At 38.4% G+C, this 24,117-nt stretch overlaps 1 protein-coding gene across 2 annotated transcripts in view; it reads left to right on the top strand.

Annotated features, from left to right (window-relative positions):
* The window catches only part of PALM2AKAP2 (PALM2 and AKAP2 fusion), a 262,368-nt gene that overhangs the window by 97,561 nt on the left and 140,690 nt on the right, over positions 1-24,117 (top strand). For both annotated transcript variants that reach the window (XM_020976223.2, XM_020976226.2), the window contains exon 2: positions 11,218-11,298. In XM_020976223.2, coding sequence (XP_020831882.1) covers positions 11,218-11,298 — 81 coding nt within the window. The remainder of the gene's footprint in view (positions 1-11,217; positions 11,299-24,117) is intronic.

The following is a 24,117-nucleotide window of genomic DNA, read 5'->3' on the forward strand; positions in this document are numbered from 1 at the left end:
TGATTTTAGGGTCAAGCTAAACTCCTAATTGCTATTGCATAAAAGGGAAAGGAGAACTCCAGGTTTTATATCTAAAGCTTGATTTCCTTTCCATGAAATACTAGTTCTATAATGAACACACAAAGAAAATGGCAAAGAAAGTCATTTATTCAAGTTGACAGCACACAAAAAAAAGTATACACATGAGAATATATACCAGACAGTACTGATTGAAAGAACTCTTCCATTGGGAGCAAAGTAACACAACTCAACAGAGAGAGAATTCCAGATTTCACCCATAGGAAAATTCCCAGAAGTCTCTAATGTAATAAATTGGGGATAGAGACATCATGAAAATTAATAGCTCCTCTTATGTCCACTTCTTCCCATAGTCATTTTTTTCCTTCAGTTATCTGAAGAGTGAGTGGTATTGAGCATCTCTCTTGAAAATGGAAGCCAGAAGCAATCTGAAGAGACTGCAGAGACCAGATCTCCCTTCTATCTTGCTCTCACCAACTCCATCCTGCACCTTAGGCAGTCTTGGTGCATTGATCTCCTCCACTGAGGAGATAGTCCCAAGCCAATGGCCTTTGGTGCTTGAGTTACAAGCTTCCTAAAGTTTAAAAGGATGTTGAGTTATATAAAAAACTACTTCCCTCAGCTTCCACAGATCAGAAAGATAGGCAGTAGGAATTCCACTAAAATCTCTGAAACCAACTCCCCATAGGTTAAGGCTTTTATGCCCCAGGAAATAAGGAACCAATATCCCAAGAATGGCCTACCCACTCCCTTAAAGAGAAACCAACTCAGTCCACATAAAACAGATACTGCTCCTATCTTACCATCCTTTTTATTCTTTCTCACAGCACAGTGGTATTTTTTTATCTTCATACGCTAAAATTTGTTGATCCATTCCCCAGTTTATGGACACCCAATTTGTTTCTAGTTTTTTGCTATGACAAAAAAAAATTGCTGCCATATATATTTTTATACATAGGGATCTTTTCTTGCTTGGAACTTTTGGGGGTATATTTTACTCAGTCAAAGGGTCATAGTTTAGTGACATTTTTGGGTAGTTCCAAATTGCTGTTCAGAATGGTTGGACCAATTTATAGTTTCATCAACAGTGCATCAATGGGTGTGTCCTCCTACATCTCCTTTTGACCTTTTGTTCCTCTAGATGAATTTTGTTATTGTTTTGTCTAGTTGTATAAAGTACCTTTATCGTAGTTTAACGTGTCTGACACTAAATCTATATATTCATATAGTATATATTCACAATTGTCATTTTAAGTTCTAATCATGAGTATTAATATTCTATTAATTAACTTTTTCTGTAAGGAGTATTTTATAGTTGTATTCATATAAGGCCTGAGTGTGTCTTGGTATGTGACTCTCAGATATTTTATACATGCTGTGGTCATTTTGAGTATAATTTATTTTTCTATCATTTCCTGGTGAGTTTAGTTGATAATATACAGAAAAGCTAATAATTTTGTGGGGTTTTTTTCTATCCTACTCCTCTATTAAACTTATTAATTATTTCAGTCAATTTTAGTTGAATCTCTAGAGTTCTCTAAATAAAATGTAATATCATTTGCAAAAGTGATAATTTTGTGTTTTCTTTGTCTAGATTATCCTGTCAATTTATCTTGTCCTATTTTAATAGCTAGCATTTCTAGAACTATATCAAATAATAGTGGTGATAATGGACATCCTGTGTTTTAATTACGTTCCTACGACTTTCATACAAGAACATTAGCTTTGTCCAGTTCCTTAATCATTTGTCCTACGTACATATATCAGAGAAACTCAGGTACAATCCTCCATAGAGGTTTCCCTAATTAAACCTTTTCTAGTTGTTTGTGTCCACACTGATATCCACACTCCTGTCAACCCACACTCCCTCATACACATTAATGTAAATAGCCTATAGGCAGGATGCTTTTGTTTTTGCCTTTGTGTTTGCTGTGCCTAATATTGTGCTTATTCATAGTAGGTCCTTAAATGAGTTAGTGTTAAAGGAAAAAAGTATATGAATGGATTAGTGCAAATTAACTTCCCATTACAGGATACACCTTTTTTCCTCTTCAGAGGTATGTCTATTGGAAGATAATACAGTCAAATGGCCAAAAGAACTCAAACTATCTTTCCTGTGATTGATGATGATGATGATGATGATGGTGATGATGATAGCGGTTCACAATTGTATAGTCCTTCAAGAGTTTAAAAGTATTTCCCATACAGTCTCTCACTTCATCCTTACAACAACCCTGCCCTCTTGGTGCTATTATTGTTCCCATTTTTGCAGATGGAGACACAGAGTTTCATAGAGATTAAATGACTTGCTTACAATTATACAGTTAGTGTAGTAATTGAACCCATTTCTTCCTGACTTCAAGTCCAGCACCCTGACCAGTCTGGAACACTGCCTCTAAATGTTTGAGTCATTATTTGTGTTGTAGTATTCATTGCATTCCATGTATAAGAGTCATGGACAATCAGGTTATTAACTCTCATGCATTCGCCTGTGGTAAAGTGCTAGTTCTCTGTAGGAGGGGTAGCACATACTTAATAAATACACATTACTTCATTTGTTGTGTGTTCCTTTAGACAAAAGAAGAGAAAAAAATCTGTTCTACTTTGATCAGACTTTTCTATCACACTCTCTTAAGTCTAAACAATTGGCTTCTGAGAGGTACAACTTAAGCTCTTTTTTTGAAGCAAGTAAAAATAGGTCAAACCATCCTAACGAAGTGGCTAGGAAGGATGGAAGACAGGACTCTGGATCACAAATTGAATCAAGAGAAGTAATTGTCATAAAAGAATGCAGAGGGATAAAAATAACTATTATCAGAAGAGCTAGTATCCTATCTCTTCTTAAGCTGAACAGTGGAATGAGTCAGTATAGAAAACATTACATGTGTCTTCTACACAGTAGACCATGCCTGTTTCTCCTTCTGTCTGCAGATTTAGTGTAACTAAGGACCATGACTGAAATGTACAGGAAAAAAAAGAACAGAAGGAATTTTGCTCTACATAAGTGAGTTCCCAACTTTTTTTTGTTCCTTGAACCCCTTTTGACAGCAACAACAGAAACTTGTTATTAACCCCAGGGTCATTTAATATATTACATATGATATTTTGCAGATACAGTTAAATAATTTTTAGTGTGAACCTTTTAGAGCATGATCATAACCCCCCAAGTGTTTTGCAAACCGCTAAATGGGGGACCACTGTGTCTTAGTGGAGTTGCAAATTATGCTCTTACATCCAGGAATCTAAAAGACTAGATCATTCTAGAGAAAGACTTTAAACAACTATTAATTAATTGAGTGACTTTGGATAACCACTTGGATAGCTATTTTGTATTTCATTGTCTTAATTGGACAACAAGAGAGTTGGATTAGATTTCTAAATTTTCACCTCTGAAATACAATATATAAATATAGATATGCATGTGTAAGTAGTATTCATTGCATTCCATGTATAAGAGTCATGGACAATCAGGTTATTAACTCTCATGCATTCGCCTGTGGTAAAGTGCTAGTTCTCTGTAGGAGGGGTAGCACATACTTAATAAATACACATTACTTCATTTGTTGTGTGTTCCTTTAGACAAAAGAAGAGAAAAAAATCTGTTCTACTTTGATCAGACTTTTCTATTGCACTCTCTTAAGTCTAAACAATTGTATAGACAAAGCAATTGTTATATGTATCTATATATTATATAGAACTTTTAAATGTATCTACATATGTATCTAAACTATATGTCTCTATATCTATATTTCTGTCCCGCTTTATGAGTCTGTCTTTGTAAATAGGTCATGTTCTACAAAAGAAGTAACAGATCATAGATTTCTAGTTAGAGCTGAGGAAGGAGCACACTCCAGGGATGGAAGACAGCCAGTGCAAAGGCACAGAGATGGAAACAGAAGTGTTGTGTTGGTCAAGTTTGAGGTACAGCAAGGAGAGAAGTTTAGCTGGATTTTAAAGTGTGTGGAGGGCAGTAATGATGTATAAAGAAGGTTGGAAATATAAGTGAGAGCCAGGATGTGAAGGGCTTAAATGCCACACTAAGGATTATATTGCAGTGGAAATAGGGTGCCATTGGTGCTTACAGAATAAGGGAATGATATGGTCAGACTTGTGCATTACTAGACATGATTATTGAATTTTTCAGCATAACACAGTTTGCTTATACAAGTGGTTCTTATATAATCATAATAATTATATAATACTTATATAATCATTTAGTATTTAAATGGCACTATATTTTTCTCTTTAACTTACATCATTGAATATATGTTGAATAAACATTTGCTTTATTTTATTGTAGTAATCACTAGAGGTGGATGATCCCCAATCTTTTAGCCATGTAACATTCATTTCTATTTGTGCAAGAAACTCCCCATTATTAATTCAGGAGCTGACTTTGTGGATTATTCAGCACTTTTCTTCTTTTTTTTTTCTGTTCACAGTTGCATTATTTCCATAAAGCCAGCTAGGCAGAGAACTCTCATTATAGTGAGCTACTCCTCAACAGAGTTTCAAGTCAACTGTTGTATTGTACTTTGAGATAGTAAAAAGCTGCTTCATTTGCCTGCCTTCAGACCATTTCATTGCTTGTTACCATCATCTCAACATGACATAAAGGAAGCATAAATCTTTGGTAGCAATTCTGTCAATAGAAAGAGTAAAGGAAAAAGTTATTAGCTCAAAAGAAGTTTGACAGTAATTTCTAAATTGCACTTACTTGTAACTGCATATATTCTCCTTGTAAGAAAGAATTAACCATTGGAAGGTAACGTCATTCACATCTTAAGAGGAGAGGTCTGTGTCGATCTGGAGTGTGCCCAAGGGAGATGGACAAAAGTTTAGAATTATATGAGATAATTTGACTAACAGTAAATGGAGGTATTGGTTAGGGAAGCACAGAAAGAACCAAGGGCTCTTTAAAAGTTTCCCCAAAATGCAAAAAAAATTAATTAATTTTTTGGGGAAAGACTTAGGAATTCTGATTAATACAGTGAGCAACCACAATTCTAAAAAACTCATAATAAAACATGATACCTGACAAAAAGATGATGAACTCAGAGTGCAGATTGCTACATACTTCTTTCTGGACATGGCCAAAGCAAGATTTGTTTTACTTAACTATACGTATTACAAAGGGATTTATTTTTCTTTATTTTTCATTTGAGGAGGGATGTTTAACATAAAAGTTCCCCCCAAATAAAAGCCTAAGCTATGAAATTTTAAGCACTGCCTAAAAAAATTGTAGCACTTTTGATATAGACGGGATCATATTCTCCAAATTCCTCATTTTATAGACCAGAGGATAATAAGTTTAGAGCCATAAAGGACCTCAGAAACCAGATATGTAACATTTGTCTAGCCTTTTAAGATTTACACATTCATAAAAATATAAGTCATTCCCCAATTGATAAATGGTCAAAGGATATGAAGAGGCAGTTTTTCAGATAAAGAAATCAAAGCTATTATAGTCATTTGAAAAAATACTCTAAGTCTCTATTGACCAGAGAAATGCAAATTAAAACAACTCTGAGGTACCACCTCACACCTATTAGAGTGGCTAATATGACAAAAAAGGAAAATGTTGGATGTTGGGGGGGAGGATGTGGGAAAACTGGGACATTAATGCATTGTTGGTGGAGTTGTGAACATTAGTTCACAACCATTCTGGAGAACAATTTGGAACTATGCCCAAAGGGCTATAAAACTATATAAAAAGCTATAAAAAACTCTTTGATGCAGCAATGCCACTGCTAGGTCTATATCCCAAGACTTCAAAAAAAAAGGGAAAAGGACCTATTTGTACAAGAATATTTATAGCAGCTCTTTTTGTGGGGGCTAAGAATAAGAAATCAAAGGGATGTACATCAATTGGGGAATGGCTAAATAAGCTGTGGTATATGATTGTAATGGAATGTTCTTGTGCTGTAAGAAATGACAAGCAGGATGATTTCAGGAAAACCTGGAAAGACTTACATGAACTGATGCATAGTGAAGTGAATAGAACTAGGAGAATGTTGTACACAGTAATAGCAATATTGTTCTATGAAGAGCTGTGAATGACTTAGCTATTCTCAGCAATATAATGATCCAAGACAATCTCAAAGGACTAATGATGAAGCATACTAACCATGTCCAGAAAAAGAACTGATATTGATTGAATACAGACTCAAGCATGCTATTTTTCACTTTCTTTCTTTCATTTTTTTTATTCAAATATTCTTATACAAAATGACTGATATGGAAATGTTGTATATAATTGCACATATATAACCTACATCCAATTGTTTACTGTCTCGGGAGGGGGGGAGGGAGAGAGAGAGGGATAGAGTTTGAAACTCAAAGTTAAATAAAAATGTAAAAAAAAATTTTTTTGAAGATTTGCAAAGTGCTTTACATATATTACCTCATTTGATCCTCACAACAACCCTGTGAGGTATTCTTATCTTCATTTTACAAATGAGGAAGCTGAGGGCTAGTGAGGCTTCCACTTATATAGTAAGTGTCTGAAAGTAGGATCCATACTCACATCTTCTTTACTCCAAATCCCAGTCTTCACCCCAGGCCTACAGAGCCTGGGGCCTGGAGGAAACCACTACATTTTTTCTCAGGCTGCCCAAAATCCTTTGTCAAGAAGCAAGTTGTGCAGGCCTGCATTGGCCACTTTGTTACCTACCTGCCTAGATGAGGAGACCAAGGTATAGGAAGGTTAGATTTAGATTTAGAGCTAGAAGAGGAAATTGAGGTCCACGGAAATTTAAGTGATTTGCACAAGTTCACACAGGTAGCTGAAGAAAATGAAATCTAGAAAAGGGAAGTCACTTCTTGGGCTAATACAAGTGGTTGGGGCTAGAATAAGGCTCTCCTAATTTTTAGTCCAATCATCATTTTCATTAAACTACAATGTACTTTATAGGTTTCCATTTTCCTCCTAAGCTTTTCCTGAAAAAATTCTGATGTAGTAGCTAGAGAGCTGGTCTCAGAGTCAGCAAGACCTTGTTTCAAAAAATGTTTTTCCTATTAATATTTTTTGGTAGTTGGGCTCGTTACCAGTGTTAGACTCGCCCCTGGGGAACTACTGAACATTTGCCCAGTGGCCTGATGAGTAACTTGAGCTTTTCAAGTACTTTGACAGTGAGGGTAACGGAGCAAGAAATTCTGCCTAGCAACTTGGCAACATGAGAATATGGCCTGTCTTTTTTGTGGAAGTGGTCTGATCTACTTGAGTTCCAAGAGGACACATCTGACTTGTTGGAAAGATATAGTAGGCTGAGACACAGAACCAGTGCATCCAACCTAAATGAACCTTACTCCTTCTCTAACCACAATCAGGTTAGAATCACACTGAATTCTTCTAATAGGTGAATCCGGGCCATTTTAAATAAAATTCTTGTTAACTTTTTTTTTAGTGTCAGTTGAAATTGACATTGAAACTCTTGCGGAATTTCTATTTTATGTAAAACAAAAGAGTAATATATTATTGGACTTTTGGTATACATAGGATTAAACTGTATTAACCCTAAGACAGATACAGTATTGGGATCATGGGAGTCTGGATTTAAAACTGGAAGAGACCATAGAGTTTGTCTTCATCCTCATTTTTCAAATGAGGAAACCAAAGCCTGGAAAGTTTAAACAACTTATGCAAGGTCACACAGGCATAAGGAACAGCAAAGATATGAACCTAAGTATACTAGTACCAAATCCATTCCTCTTTCTACTGTGCCATATAATAATTACAAAGTGAAATAGCATTAGCTGTGAATATCACTCATAACATTTCTGAGACAGAGCTGTTAAGATACTATCTCTAAAAGCGTTATCTTTAGACCCTTTATGCTTTATAGACTGAATTCTAAAATCTGGCAAGGTATTTATCTTCTCTGTTTTCTTCCCCTTGCATAAAATCAGCTTTAACTATCACCTAAAGGGAAATAACTGACAATTCTTCTGACAATTTGACAAACCCTACCTCTCCCTTAAACTTTGGTGTCTTATCTCCAAGCAGCCTACTGGACTTTACTGTCGAAGTGTCCCTCCATGATTGAGGTACCTAGGGGCAGCTGGATGGTACAGTGGATTAAGCACCAGCCCTTGAAGTCAGTCAGGAGGACCTAAGTTCAAATGTGACCTCAGCAAGTCACTTGACCTGGTTGCCTGAAAAAAAAAAAGATTGAAGTACCTACAGTGAAAATTATGTTCCCCTTAATTGGTTTGCCGTCTTCATGTCTCAGCTTCTGTCAGTGGTATGTATGTTAGTAGAGACTTAGTAATAGATGGAATAAGGTCTTGGAGTCAGGAGGTTCTGAGTTCAGGTTCTGCCTCTAATCAAATGACATAATATTTATGAAGAACTTTACATAGTGCTCGGCACATAGTAGCCATTTAATAAATGCTTATTCTCTTATTCTCTTCTCCCCACTCTGACAAAAAAGCTGAACATCAGTGTAACACTAAAGTTGTCCATTCAGCATCCCTCATTCTCAACATGACTTGTCCACCTCCTTTCCAATTATAAATTTCCTTGATGATTTTTATACAGCTCTTTGCACCTAATTCATAATTGGAAATAAGCTGGAAACTACTTTTGCATATCATACATCTCATCATGGCCCTTTAGATCATTCACAACTTCAGTTTTTTGAGAGATTGTGGAATTCCAATGTTCTCAACAGCATAACATCATTGGTGAAAATCTGTTTTAGGGAGTGGTCCTTGAGTGGCAGGGCTTCCACTTTATTAGCCAGAAAATCTAATGTAGCAGTAAATTGCCTTAATCTGAAGTTCCAGTGTGTCACCTTGTGTGAATAAAGGAAGATATTACTGCAGTGCAGTGAGCAGTATTGAAAAGCAAACCAAAACTACAGCAAAATGAAGCCCATTCCATTTTTAAATTGGTTCAATTCAAATTCTTATTTCAGTCATTTCAATTGAAATAGTAGAGAAGTTGTATATATTTTGATGATTAGATGATTTTTCTATGGAGCATATTTTAAAATTTCCAATATAAGTAAAACAAAGTATCTTTTCAAATATTACACGATTACAAGATTTCCTTATACCAGTTCAAGTTATGACCACTTAGTACTTCTTAATGAGTAACCATAGCAAAAAAAATCACTCTATAATAAGCCTTCTGGTTATTAGCCTTTTCAAACTTAAGTAGGCTATTTTTTAGATCATACTCACCAAGCCCATACTCTGAGCCTTTTAAACTTCAAAGGACCTCACATGCATTAGACTGGCAACGTTGACAAAAAAAAAAGGAAATGGTCTAGCCGTTCTGGAAAACTATTTGGAAGTTTGCCCCTCAAATCACTAAACTGTGCATACCCTTTGGTCCAGCAATGTCATTACTCATTCTGTATTCCAAAGAGATAAAAGGGAGAGGCAAAGGACCTGTACATACAAAAATATTTTGGGCAGCTCTTTTTTGTAGTGGGAAAGAACCAGAAACTCAGGGGGTGCCCATCAGTTGGGGGATGGTCAAAGAACATGTGGTATATGAATGTAGTGGAATTGTTATCCTGCTGTAAGAAATGATGAAAAGAATGGTTTCAGAGAAACCTGGGAAGACTCAAATGAACTGATGTAGAACAAATTTGGACAATAACAACCCCGTAAAATCAAATTGAAAAACTTAAGAATTCTGATCCATTGCAGTGACCCATCACAATACCAGATGACCACTGATAAAAGCATGTCACTCACCTCTTGACAAAGATGTGATGGATTCAAGATGCAGAATGAGATATAAATTTTTTAACTTGATCTATGTGGAAATGTGTTTTGTTTGATTATTCATATTTGTTACAAAGGTTTGTTGTTCTTTCTTTTCTTTTCCCTTAAGGAGGAGGTGGAAGAAAAAGTAAATAGTTGCTCGTTAAAAAAAATATGAAAGATTTGTTAAACTTTGAAAAACCTCTTAGGGCTTGTATTCCTGTAAGCATGCCCTTTACAAACCTAGGTTCACCTCCATACCAGCTATTGCTATAGGATTTAGGAGAGGTGTTTTGTTGTTGTTGTTGGGTCCTTTCAATCATGTCTGGCCCCATTTTAGGGTTTTCTTGGCAAACATACTGGAGTAGTTTTGCCATTTCCTTCTCTAGCTCATTATACAAATGAGGAAACTGAGGCAAACAGGGTTAAGTGACTTGCCCAGGGTCACACAGTTGGTAAGTATCTGAAGTTGGATTTGAACTCATGAGGATGAATCTTCTTGATTCCAAGCCCAGTGCTGTATCCACTCTGCTACCTAGCTGCCCTTAGGAGAGATATCCAAAATTTCTGGATTATTTGGACTGGACCTGTGATTTCATTGGAATAAGGAAATTCTAGTGAGTAAACTGCATTTATCAGTGCAGGTCAGCAACTATTCCATAAGGTATTTTAGGCTTACAGAGATGCTCAAATCATTGAGAGGCTTGCCTAACATCACAGCACAGCCAACTTGAACCCAGGTTGTCCTGACTCCCAGACTACATTTCTCTCTACAGTGCCAAACTAGCATTACTTACAAAGTTGTTTGAGTTTTTTTTTTTAATAGTTGGAACCTAGACTAATGGTTGGAACTTGGAGTTCCTTTATTCAGTATAATCCACAAAGGCTGGAGTCATCAAACACATATTCTGTCATCTGTCTGGTAGTTGTTCCTTAGCCGGTAAATATTTTCAGTAGCTTTGCCCACTACAATTAATTTTACTTTATTGGGAGAGGGATTGGGCTTCTATAAATGTGAGGATCATCTTGCCTGAACAGAGCCTTCACCATGGAATTTTCCATTTTTTTAATCTATCATATTTGAAATCTGCAAGAACCCTTGTCTTTTATTAGTTTTCATTGAATAAATCACACTGTTCAGTAATGTTAACAGAAGACTCAAAGCATGACCCAGGAGTGGATAGGGTGGGTTAAGAGTCTCCCCTTTTGCCCTGGATTAAATTGAGGCTTCTTGGTCTAAGGCTGAGTGAGAAGGATTCCTCCTACTTGCTGAAGAAGTAGCTAACCCACAGCAGACACGTTCGGAGAACACTGCTATTTGCAACATGCTTGCAGACAGACGCAGGTGACATTGCATGTGTGCCTAGCATCCCTAGAAGCATGTGTACAGATGTTCTCTGCCTCTGTTTCTTTTTGCTATTTTAAAATCCCTGAAACCAACACCTAGTTGGTCTTACAGCCACTCTTACTTTATTTTTAAAGGAAAAAAGAAAAAGACAGGCTGAAATAGAAGGCAAGAGGCAGCAGCTTGATGAACAGATCCTTCAGCTGCAGCATTCCAAGGTAAGAGGCTGATGCCAGGAAGCAAAAGCTGGCGAAATCTATTCATTATTAGACATGCAGATCACACATTCAAAAAGCCAGGAAGAGCCTGCACTGACATGAAGGGGATTTCAGGGACAAAGCTGGGTTGAGTTAATTATAAAATCACCACTTGGCTTTTTCTTAGGTGTTTCTCAAATGCAGTGAATGCATTGTTAGAGGAACATTTGGATTTCAGCAAGGAGGAAGAGATGACACTGTGCATGTGTATAGGGCGGGGAGGATTTCTAATTTGGCTTTATGCATGCATAAGAAGTACGATTGTTAAACAGAGGTATTAGATAGGCATACTACATATTGAGAGCATATAGTTCCAATGAGACACCATCCATATGTTTATGCTTTCGATGTATGTGTCTGTGTGTAGGTTTGTTGAAATATGCGTACAAATACATTTAGCATAATAATGTTTTGTTTTAAAGAGGCACTTTAAATAAATAACTTCTTGATGTCATAAAGGGAAAGTTAACAACTGATGCAGAAGATTACTTCTGGTCGTTTCATGTTAATGCCTTTTATCTGTTTCTAAATTGAATGTGATCATTTTATATGATAAAATGTAGCTCATCAGAGGCGGGATTGGTGGTGTGTTACAGATTTCACTGGTACCCAAAATACCTTTTTCTCTCTCTTGCATCATTCAGCCAAAAAAAGGGGGTGAGGGTGGGAGAGGCAGAATGCATTTTTCTAACATAATACATTTAAGCACTGTAATTGATTACAGCCTAGGCTAAATCTCTGCCACTGTCCCCTAGAACCTACTGGTGACAGAATGTTGCCTCCTGCATTATCAGAGAATAAAGCAACTGCATTCCTATGGAGCAGCATGAGTTGCCATTTCACTGAGACTGCATTTGGTTCTTTAGCAGAATGTTTCTACTGTTTGCCCCAAGTTATTGCCATGTCAAATGTGCAAAATGGCATCATCTGTAATGGACCATGTCTTATTTATCTATTTCCCACAGCACTCCTGGAACACTGCATTGTAAACAGGAGACAATTAATAAAAAAATTTGTGTTAAATTTTGTTGATAGTGATTTGGGTGTGACAGTGACAGGGGAGTTAGTATTGATTTGCAGGATATTTCTCTATGTGGGTACATTTTGCCTCTTTTCCTCCCTTTTTTATCTGCCCCCTAAAAACAAGGTTGTGTTTAATTTCCCATACTGGGAATTTTGACAAGCTAATTACTGATTTGAGAAATTCCATGTAAATATTTCTGTCTAGCATGATTATTCACTTCTATGCATTATTAAAAACTATGCCAGAGATTTAAAAAAAAAACACAAAGAAGACATGATAAAAGCAGAATAACATATGCCAGTCCAGTGGATAGAACACTAGGCCTGGAGTCTGGAAGACTCCTCTTTGTGAGTTCAAATCAAGTCTTAGACACGTACTAGCTGTGTGACCCTGGGCAAGTCACTTCACCCTGTTTGCCTCAGTTTCCTCATCTGTAAAATGAGCTGGAGAAGGAAATGGTAAATTACTCCAGTATCTTTGTCAAGAAAACCCCAGAAGGGGTCATGAAGAGTCACACAACTGAAAACAACTCAAGAACATCAGTTCCCTTTTAGCAAGTCATCCCTTTACAGACCTTTCTTTTGAGGAAGTTTACCGTGCTTTATAATTACAGAATTACAGAATTTCCAGACTAGTAGGGACTCAGAGGTCCAATATCCACTCTATGACATCAGAAAAGTGACCATCCAACTAAATTTCAGTGAAGGGGAACCTGTTCCCTCCCAAGTCAGCTCCTTTTACTTTTGGACAGCTGAAATTGTTAGGAAGTTTTTTTTTTTATTTTCAGCCAAAATTTGCTGCTTATCAACCTTCACTTGTGGCTTACATTTTCCATTATAAAAACAGAGGTTGTGTCTGTCCCTCTCCATCAAGTATTCTCTAGGCTAAATATCTTAGTTTTATATCCCATCCTCTGAGCTTATTGGATGGTCTCAACATCCCTTCTAATTACTCCAAATGCAATCTGAATAGAGTGGCAGTATCACTTTCCTCATTCTGGACACCATTAATATAGCCTAAAATTTCAGGAGTTTCTTTGACTTCCATTCTCAGGTATTTTTTACATGTACTTTCTTACATGTGCTCCATGCTAACATGGTTAGCCATGCCTCACTCATCTTTTGCTTATGTAATTGAGTTTAAAAAATGAGTTTTTATTGATGTCTTCTATTTTTCTATCATCATAATTATCCCCTGTATTCTTCCCCCTCCCAAAGAATCATTCCCTCCCAAAGAATCATTCCCTAATACAAGCAGTATTTCATACAATTGATCTTTAATCCAAATATAGACATTACATTTATTCCTATAAAGTGTCATCTTTCTAGATTTGACCTGTTGTCCAAGACTGTCATAATTCTATTCTGGTGTTTAGCAGTCAGCTCTCTTTTCTAGCTTCTTTCATCTGAAAACTGGATGAATTTTCCATCTATGCCCCCATCCAAGTCATTGCTAAACATGTTGACCAGAACAAGGTCAAAGACAGATCCCTTGGAGTGGACACTCTACTCTAAACCTACCTCCAATGTGGTATCAGTCCATTAATCACTGTGGTTAAGATTCATCCATTCAACTCAAATCTGCCTACTGTATTAACATAAAGCCCTTGTTGCTTCATCATATACATAAGGACATAAGGAAAGACCTTGTCAGATACTTTGATGAAAACTAGATGAGCTATTTCTATACCATTCCTTCAATTTACCAGGCTTGTACCTGTCCAAAACTATGCTTTAATAATAAAGTCTAAAATGTTGCCAGGAATTTCATTCAAGCTCATAAGTATTGGGGGCAGCATAAAGAAATAGACAGAGAGCTAGCTTTGGAATCTAGAAGACCTGGGTTTAGGTCCTGCTTCAGACATATCCTGGCTGATTGACTCTAGCCAAATCATTAACCCTTCAGTGCTCTAGCAGTTCTTCAAGATTGTAGGTGCACATCTGCATTGATAGAAGAAATTTTCTCCCACAAAAATTCCCTCTACTAATGAAATCACAGGGCAGCTAGGTGGTGCAGTGGATAGAGTGCCAGGCCTGGAGTCAGGAAGATTCCTCTTTGTGAGTTCAAATCCAGCCTCAGATGTTTACTAGCTGCGTGACCCTGAGCAGTTCACTCAACCCTGTTTGCCCCAGTTTCCTCATCTGTAAAATGAGCTGGAGAAGGAAAAGGCAAACCACTCCAGTATCTTTGCCAAGAAAACCCCAAAAGACTTGGATGTGACTAAAAAAATGACTCAACAACAACAATGAAATCACAACTCAATTCTCCTATCCCTACCCCTTTCAAGCCCATAGTTTGAAGAATCTACTTTCTTCTTGTTTTGAAAATCAAGATATTTACCTATTTTGTGTACAACATGTGCACAACTCCCATTCTCCAGGATTTTTAAAAATATAACAAAGAATGGAATCACGTATATCTTCCTGAGCAGTAAAACCATGAGTACTCTCTTCTTAAAGATAACCTAAACACACTTAGCAAGGGCAAGTGAGCTGACCAAGATCACATAGCTTGTGAGTCAGAGCCCACTCTTAAACTTTGGCCCACATCTTTTTATTTGTTTCCCTGTGAGAGAGCAAAAACACAGAAATTCAAGACCTTTACTTGAAAAAAATGCAAAAGTCTTTTTTTTCCCCTCCTGTGCTGAGAAAGAATGAGAGGAATAGGATTAGTTTCTAGGTACAGAGATGCCATGGTTTTATACAATGATAGCATTGTTACTCCTGGTTTGTGTGGAGAATTGGATTGAACATAGGAAAAGTCCACTTTGTGGACTTCCTTGTTGTTATTTGGTTTGTTTCTAGAACTCCTCCTGACAATATCAAGCATTTTGTTGGCCCTTTAAACAATAGTGACACATCATGCCATTGTCTTCATAGAACAATCCACACATGGTAGCTCTTTCTTTTCCCATCTTGAATTGTAAGAATAATTGGAACTATTTCCTACCAAAAATTCCATCTTCTCTAGCCTTACTGAAGGTCAGCTGGACTTTTCTGCTACTTCATACAGTTTTTCTTGCCCTTTTCCCCTAATTGTTTGATATTTCACTACTTGTAAGAGCTTAGTGTCATCTGCTTACTCAGAGAGAATGCTTTGAGTCCTTATTCCAATTGAACTAACCAAAATATTTTAAATGAGACTGGTCTTAGCAGAGAAGAGGGAATTCCATTATTATTAGTGAACTCCAAAATAATGGGGATAGAAAGAAGGGCCAGTTTAGCCTCGCCTTTCAATCTGTCAATCAAGAAACACTTATTAAGCACCTACTATGTACCAGGCATTGTAGTAAGCAAGGGGGATACAAAAAGAGGCAGAAGACAGTCCCTACCCTCAAGGCGGGACGGCTAGGTGATGCAGTGGATAGAGTGCCACGTCTTAGGTCAAGGAGATTCATCTTCCTGAGTTCATATCAGACACTTACTAGTGTAACCCTGGGCAAGTCACTCAACCCTGTTTGCTTCAGTTTTCTCATCTATAAAATGAGCTCGCGAAGGAATGGCAAACCACTCCATGACCCAAATGGGGTCATGAAAAGGCAGACACAACTGAAACAGCTGAACAACAACAAGCCCTCAAGGAGCTTACATTCCAGTAGGGGAGACATGCAAACAAATGTATACAAAGCAAGCTATGTACCAGATAAACGGGAAATAATTCAAAGAGGAAAAGCCCTGGAACTAAGAGGGTTCAGGGTGGGATTTTAGTTGGGAGGTAAGTAGTCAGCAAAGGAGGGAGAGTGTTTCTATGTCTAATCCAGCTTTCCAAACATGAAAAAAAAAATTAACTGCAATCCTCTATCACCTTTGACTTTACTTTCAAGACTTTTCCATGAGATAGGATTTAGTAAGTGTTTACTAAATATTTATTCCCTTGTTCCTTCCTCCTTCTCAAATTATTCTTTGGATTTTTGCTTAATTTATTGTTTGCCCAGGATCTTCCTTATTTTGTGTTTTCCTACTCTTTCGTTTTTAAAGCCTTAATTTTTTTAAAAAAGATACTGATAGCTTGGGGTTGCTGGGAACCCTGAAATGTCAAGGTACAAAGTGGAGTTGCCAGACGAATTCGCACACTCAACTCAAAAGTCTTCCAGCCACATGGCAAAGTTTATTGTAAGCCAACAGGGTTCCTAGTGAACCTTTGAATTGATGAGGTTGGCCTTGCTGCTTATATAGGAAAGGAACAGTGAAGGGATCTGGGTGGGATTAAGTAGTGGTAAGTAGTTTGGAGTGGGCCAAGGGTTACAATGAAAGGAATGTCAAGTATGCTAATTAAGTGGTCTAGGTGGGCTGGGGTGGGCCAGGTGCCTTGGGCAGAGGAGCCAGTGATCTGGGCTGCTGAAATGTATGGAGAAATTCAGGGACGAGGTTGCTTTCAAAGATGTAGTCTTTTCCTTCTGGGGGTCTAGGTCCTATCACTCAATCAATACTTTCCCCCCTTTTATTATTTGACCAGCTAACCATGCTCAAGTTTAACCTGAGAATTGGATATTTGTATGTTTGCTTGAATATTGCATGTGTTGTACATGGTTTCATGGAAAGAGCACAAATCCCAGCTTTGCTACTTCCTTTGTGACTTTGGGCAAGTCTTTGCTCTTTGAGTTTTCTTATCTGTCAGTGGAGGTGGGGTTTGATTAGAAGGTCACCAGAGTTCCTTCTATCCCCAAATCTAAAACTTCTATGATACTGGCAGCTAAAGTCAAGAAGTTTATAGGTTTTGAAGCTCACCAGGGCAGACAGCACATCAGCCAGCTATACATACTGTGCTGTGTAAAGTGATCATGCATTTTAATCAGTTCTTGCAGTGATTGCTTACCACTATTTCAGCCTTCATTTAAGGCCACAGCTTCATCTGCATAATAATATGCTATGAATATGCCTTGAAAGCTCACTGGTTTTTCATCCCCCACTTTAACTAGGTGTTAAATGTCTGAACACCTTACTGAGATGCAGTAGTATTTTCAGTCATGTTCTTGACTCCATTAAGATTTCCAAAGATAAGAAGGAAACTTTATCATTTGAAAAAAGGACCAGACTTGAAGACAACCTTACACAATTCCTTTGCTTGAAGGGTGTGTGTTGGGGGAGGGAGGAGGTGTCCTGTGGGTATGCATATATTCTCAGATTTCTTCATTGTATGATCAAGTTTTGTTGATTTTTTTCCCCCTTCCTCTTTTTTCTTTTAAAAAATACTTTGTTATATGGGATGGCTCTCTCAGTGCAGGAGAAGGATACATGGGGAAATTTAGTCAATGCAAAAAACAAAAGATATCATTGATTTTGTAAAAAAAAAAGTATCCATAGTACAGCTTTAGTAGCAGACAGTATAATGGGGATCATTTTCAAGATCTATATGTTGAGGTTGAGGGAACCATATGTTGAGGTTTAGGGGTTCTGGGATTCCAAAATATCGACCCAAGCCTTCTTTCAGCCAAACACAAGGTTTATGAAAGATCCACCATATTGGCCAGACTCTTAAGGAATCTAAACATTTGTGAAGCTTGTACTGACAAACTGGCTAGAGTAAATCTCAGCCATTGGCTAGATTTTAAGAATCTGAGCATTTGTGAACTATTGGCTGGATTTTAAGAATCTGAACACTTGACTAGATTCTTAAAGAATCTGAGCATTGCCTAGATTTTAAGAATTGGAGCACCTTAATGGACGCTTGATGGACTTTATATACAGAAAGACTGTGAGAGGGATCTAAGAGTGGCCAAGTAGTTTGGGGTGACTGTGAGGGGGGGGTCTAGGAGGATCTTGATGGGAGTGACTGGGAGGTAAAATGGAGTATAGATAGGATCAAGGATGGGAAGTGGTCAGGGCTATAGGAAGGTAACAGACAATGAAGGTTGGACTTGGTTAAAGGTAACAAAATTGAGAGATTGGGCATAGGAGATAAGGAAAGGTAAGTAGATAGGCTTATAGCCTCAAGCAAAGGTTAGAGACTTCCTTAATCAAGTGGGAGTTCAAGGAGAGTCCAAGGTGCTGTTTTCTAGGGCCTGTAGACAAATGGGACCCAAATTCTTTTTGGAGTGAGAAGCAAAGGTCTCGGCTTGGGCCCATACCCCATCATATATATTCTTCATCCTTTTCACATATGATTTGGATCCCCTATGATAGACTGTTATCTTTTATGAAAAGTTATTTTTTTCTATTTTGGAGACTCAGAGCTCTACTCTGCTACATAGTTCTTCAGAAGGCTTTTACTGATGAGATTGCATTGAATCTTTTTAGGATAGATTTTATCCTACTCAGGCTTGGGTGAAGATTCTTCTGCCTAGATAGACCAAGGTTGGGAGTGGTCTGGAATGATGGTGGGTTGATATCAGCCCCTGTTGAAAAGGTATATATTTCTGTACCCGTAAATCCCAAATTGAGCCAGTTCTGAACTGGACCCCTTAGGGGGGCCCAGTTTTGGGCTGAACTCCCATGCGATGCATGTCAAGCCCACTTGAGAGAAATTAAACCATGGACACACTCACCGTAATTTCGTTTGTCTCTTTCTTAGAACAGACTCTGTGATTTATTGTGGTTCAACACTTTTGAAAGTTTTTTGTTCCATGCTGGTTGTAGATTATGACTGTGGTATAAAGACAAATAATAAAAATATTGTTATCTTTTTAAAAAGTGCATCAGAGTATGCACTTTTAGAAGGATTGCTTTCCCTTGGCTATAACAGAATTTGGGGGAGATGAGTGACAATTGTCCAACATTCTACTCTACCCCTTATTATTACAACCCAGATTCTTTGTCTAAGTCCAGGAAGACCAGGATCTTGCCTTGCCACTCATCCCTTCAAGCAAGAGTCTGCTCCAGCCATTCAAATCTCAGGGTCTAGGTTAAACAGTTTAATTAATTTGCAAAAAGCCTGGTAAAACACCAAGCATTAACCACTTGTATCAAAGGATGTGACTTTCTAAACTTTATCAGCTTTAACTACAAGGCAAACTCTACTTTAGAGTCCCTTTCTATTCTCTTTTGTCTGTAAACAGCAAGAAAGAGATAATCAGGAATTTCATTTGTTTAGTAAAATCTCCTTATCTCCACACCCTATTAAGAGTGAGGAATTTAAATAGGTGCTGTGACGGCAAAGTCTTCAAACTCAACCCTGCCCAGTGAGTTTGAACCAGATTAAAATAGAATTTGGATATATTTAACAAATAAATAAAAAATATGATAAAACATGAGATAATGTTAAAATGTTGGTTCTTCCAGGGAAGGATATTGTTGTTTGTTTTTGTTCCTCCTCCATTCTTGAAGAGGACCAATAACTTCAGGAAGGTGGTTATGGTGACTTGCAAGTGAATTGGATGTAAGTGAGTCAGGGCTGTGCAAAGTTACCCGCCTCACTTTCTCCTTGAGAGCCATCTGAGCCCAATGGTAAGAAAGGATGACTGGAAATGGCCCAGGATGCAATAGGAGACCTTGGCCTTTTTAAGCTAAGGTCTTTCCCAAATTTCAGTTTATCTGAGGCTACACCCATTTAGTAAAGGTTTGGTAAGAATTGAGGTAAAAAATGGCCTACTTTCCCTTCACAAAAGAATCAGTCTCGGTCGGGAAGACCCTCACCGTTTCTGGCCAGAATAGAAACAATCTTATTTACACTCACTCTGAGCCATCAAAACCCACACAATGAGCTAGTGAAGCTTGGGCTTTAACCTGTGTCTGTGAGAGCCAGAGTGATTTGGGTTTAAAGGCATAGTCAGGTAGCTCCATTTGAATCCCAATGGGCTTTACCAAAGCCCAGTTTTTCAGAGCTGTATTTCAGAAAATCATAAATGAAGACATGAGACAAAAGAGTTAATTGTCCCAGTTAAAAAAAAAAAGATAACCCTGGGCAAGTCACTTAACCCCAATTGCTTCACCAAAACAAAACCAAACAAAAAAGATAGAATAAATAAGTAGGAGAAAAAAATCTAGCCCCCAAACTCCAAGATACCTTTCTAACTATAAATGACCAAAATTTATATGCCTTTGGAAAGAGCATTCATATGTAAGGGTATGACTCTCCATGTGCACAGAGAAAAAGGAGGAGGAGGAGGTGGAAGAGGAGGAAATAGCAGCATTGCCCAAGTGGAAGTGATGGGGATGAGATCTGAACCCCTGAAAGGAGAAAACCATGTCTTTGACATCCAAAAAGGAAAAGCCTTGGACTTTCCCCACAAGGTCAGGCCTGTAGCTGGAAGCTATAATCCACTCAACTGGCCTTTCATTGTGGCTACACCCAATCTCCTAATTCTGTTCTGTTATGTCCCATAGCCCATGGCCACTTCCCACCCTTAATCCTATCTAGACTCCACTCTCCCTTCCCCATGTGGTCCAGGTCCCTAAGGTTTAGGGGTTTAGGGGTACTGAGACCCTGAAATATAGACCTGTGTTGACATAGGTCCTGCCCAAATGAACTCAACCCAAGCCTTCTTTCAGCCAAAGACAAGGTTTATTAGAACATTGATTGGGATGAGTGAGATTCCTAGTGAGTCTTCACCACAGGTTACATTTTAAAAATCTGAGCACCTTAATGGAAACAAGATGAATTCCGAAAGACTGTAGGAGGGATCTAGGAGTGGTCTGAGGTGACTGTGAGGAAGGGTCTAGGGAGGATCTGGATGGGAGTGGCCAGTAAACTGGGGTGACTGTGGGGTAACAGAATGCCTGAGACCTGGACCACTTAACAGAACAGAATTGGGAGATTGGGTGTAGCCACAATGAAAGGCCAACTGAGTGGATCATAGCCTCAGGCCAGAGGCTTGACCATGTAGGAAAGCCCAGGGCTTTTCATTTTTGGGGTCCAGATCTCAAAGAGATGGTCTTTGCCTTTTAAGAGTTCGGATCCCATCCCCATCAGAACTGGCCTGTTGGGTCCCCCACGGGGGCAGATACACTGATTGTGTAGCAATCAGCAGTCTCAGATTGTTGTTTGCCCTCCATTCATAGAGAGGACCAATGACATCAGGAGGACGTTTGTCTTGACTTGCAAGTGAATTGGGTTTAAGTGAGGCAGAGCTGTGCAAAGTCATCTGCCCTGTTCTCTCCTCCAGAGTCATTGGAGTCCAGTGGTAAGATGTAGGTCAGGAGGACTGACTGGGAAGGATAGCTTGTGCTAGACACCATTAACTGCACACTTTAAGCTGCTTTCTTCTCTGCTGGCCAGTGCCTCCCAGTTAGTTCAGCTCACCTCCTTACCTGTCTGGCTCATATTTGTGGTCCTCTGAATTGAGGTCTAGGGGTGCTGGGAACCCCAAAATTCAAAGGCAGAAGAAGCAGGTCCTGCCTCAAATGAATTTGGCTCAATCCTTCTTTCAGTCAGAGACAAGGTTTACTAAAACACCAGTTGAGGTGGGTGAGATTTTAAGAATCCAACCATTTGTGACCCTCCAGGTCAGACTCTTAAGGAATCTGAGCAATTTAATGGAGGCAAGGTGGACACTTATATACAGAAAGTGGGAAGATCTGGATGTGATCTGGCATTGGCCAAGTAGTCTGGGGTGACTGGGAGGTAAAAGAGATGGACCCAGAAGGACCGAGGGCCCCAGTTGAGCACCAAGGGACCTGGGCCACATGGAAGGGGTCTAGATAGAATCAAGGAGTGACAATCTAGGGTGGGGCCAGGTACAGACAATGAGGGCTTTTCAATAGGTTAGAGGTAACAGAAATTTGGAGATTGGAGCAGGGTCAAAGCCACAATGCAAGGACAGTTGAAAGAATTATACTGAGATGAGCCTCAGGGGAAAGCCAGGGACCCCTCAGGTTTCCCACATGGGAAAGTCCAGGGCCTTTTAGGGGTCCATTATTAGCATTCCATCATCTGTAGGTTATTGACATGGAGAATTCTCCCAGCCCAGCTCTAAAGGCTTGGAAATGGGAAGAGATGCTCCTCATTGCTTCCATTTGTCTGCACATTAGCCCTTCAGAGCTCCCTCCTTATAGTAATATGTGGCTATGTCATGCATAGGAGATTATTTTTGGGATCCATGTAGTCTTTGTCCCAAATCCTTTTGGAAGGTGTAATCTAGACAGAGAGTACTTAACTATCCAGATGTTGGCTCAGTGCCTTCTGGGGGAAATTGGTCTCTTACAGAAGACAAACAATATTTTCCATAGTTTTTAGACATTTCTATTCTAAACTTTTTGTCAGGAAAACTAAGGCTGTGGTCATTGGTTTTCAAAAATTTAGACCAGTGGGGTCAAACACAAAAAGAAACAGATCTATGTTATATCATATTTTTATTTATTTTGTTAAACACTTCCCAAATGCTATTTATTATGGTTTGAGCTGCACACAGGAGTTTTGCAGGCTGCTTGTGGCCTATCAGCCTCAAATTGAATACTCTGGTTAGACAATGAGGTGACTCAAAGAATTTGTGGTGGTGGTGGTTCCTTTGCACAGAAGAACCCGTAGTCAGTTAACAGCTCATAATTCCTCAATATTTTAGGTTTATAGACTGCTTTTCTTTAAGACAGATGGTACAAAGCCACTGGGCAGCTAGATGGTACAGTGGATAGAGGGCCAGTCCCAGAGTCAGAAAGACTCGTCTTCCTGAGTTCAAATCTGGCCTCAGACACTTAGTAGCAGTGTGAACCTGGGCAAATCACTTAATCCTATTGCCTCAGTTTCCTCATCTGTAAAATGAGCTGGAGAAGGAAGTGACAAACTGCTCCAGTATCTCTGCCAAGTAAACCCCAAATGGGGTCACAACGTGTTGGACACGACTGAAAAATTACAGTATTACAGCGCCTGGCATATAGGCACATAATAAATGACTGATTGATCTGGCAGTTGTTCTGTGTCTGTCCTACAGCAAATTCATGAACTTTATCATCAGAACTTTCTGCTACCTCCATCACTTCCTAGGTGAGTGTTAGCATTTAGGGCAGGAGTTGTTAGCATTTTTGTGTGTGTGATGGGCCCCTTTAGGAGCCTGGTAAAGCCTGCAAACCCCTTTTCAGATGATTGTAAATGCACAAAATAAAATACAAAGGATTACAAATTATATTGAAATACAATTATCAAAATATTAAAATAGCATCATCAAAACATTTTCTAAAGATACAAATTCATGTATTTCAGGTTAAAAACCTCTGCTTTAGGGGTATGTTTAAAGTCCCTGACCTATGATATAGGTACAATATTACTTTATTTAATGGTACAAAGAGAATACCCTATAAAGGGGCTATGTGGCAACTGTAGTAATCAAGTGCTTTTTCTATGTGACTGATGCTGCACTAGGTCATGTAAGGGATACAGAAGAAATTGAAAATATAGTCATTATCCTTTGGGAAGCTTATAGAAAACAGCATTTGAAAGAATGGAAGAGGTACTAAATTGTATGATTCTTATGTAATCCGTAATTAGATGATGTGATGGTTGCCATTCAGAGCTCTAGTGTCCTCATAGATGTAAATTCTAACAAACAAAAAAAAAAACAAAAAAAGCACTGAAATGGCTCCTTTGTTGAAAGGACTTACCTAATCAGAGAGTGGATTGGAAAACAAAAATGAAAACAAAATTTTTTTTTTTGCCTCTGAACTGATGTTACCTTCTCACTTCTACTGTTGGATAGCAACTTGGACTATAACCCCTTCACAATAAGGTTGAGAAACTAGTTCTGGCATAAAACAACAAAACCTATTAAAGGCAGTTGAGTGATACAGTAGATGGAGTGTTAGATTAGGAATCAGGAAGACCTGAGATCAAATCCAACCTCAGATACCAGCTGTATGATCCTATGCAAGTCACTTAAACTTTCTGTGCCT

The sequence above is a fragment of the Phascolarctos cinereus genome, unplaced genomic scaffold, assembly GCF_003287225.1.
Source record: "Phascolarctos cinereus isolate Bilbo 61053 unplaced genomic scaffold, phaCin_HiC Scaffold_4;HRSCAF=312, whole genome shotgun sequence".
Lineage (NCBI taxonomy): Eukaryota > Metazoa > Chordata > Mammalia > Diprotodontia > Phascolarctidae > Phascolarctos > Phascolarctos cinereus.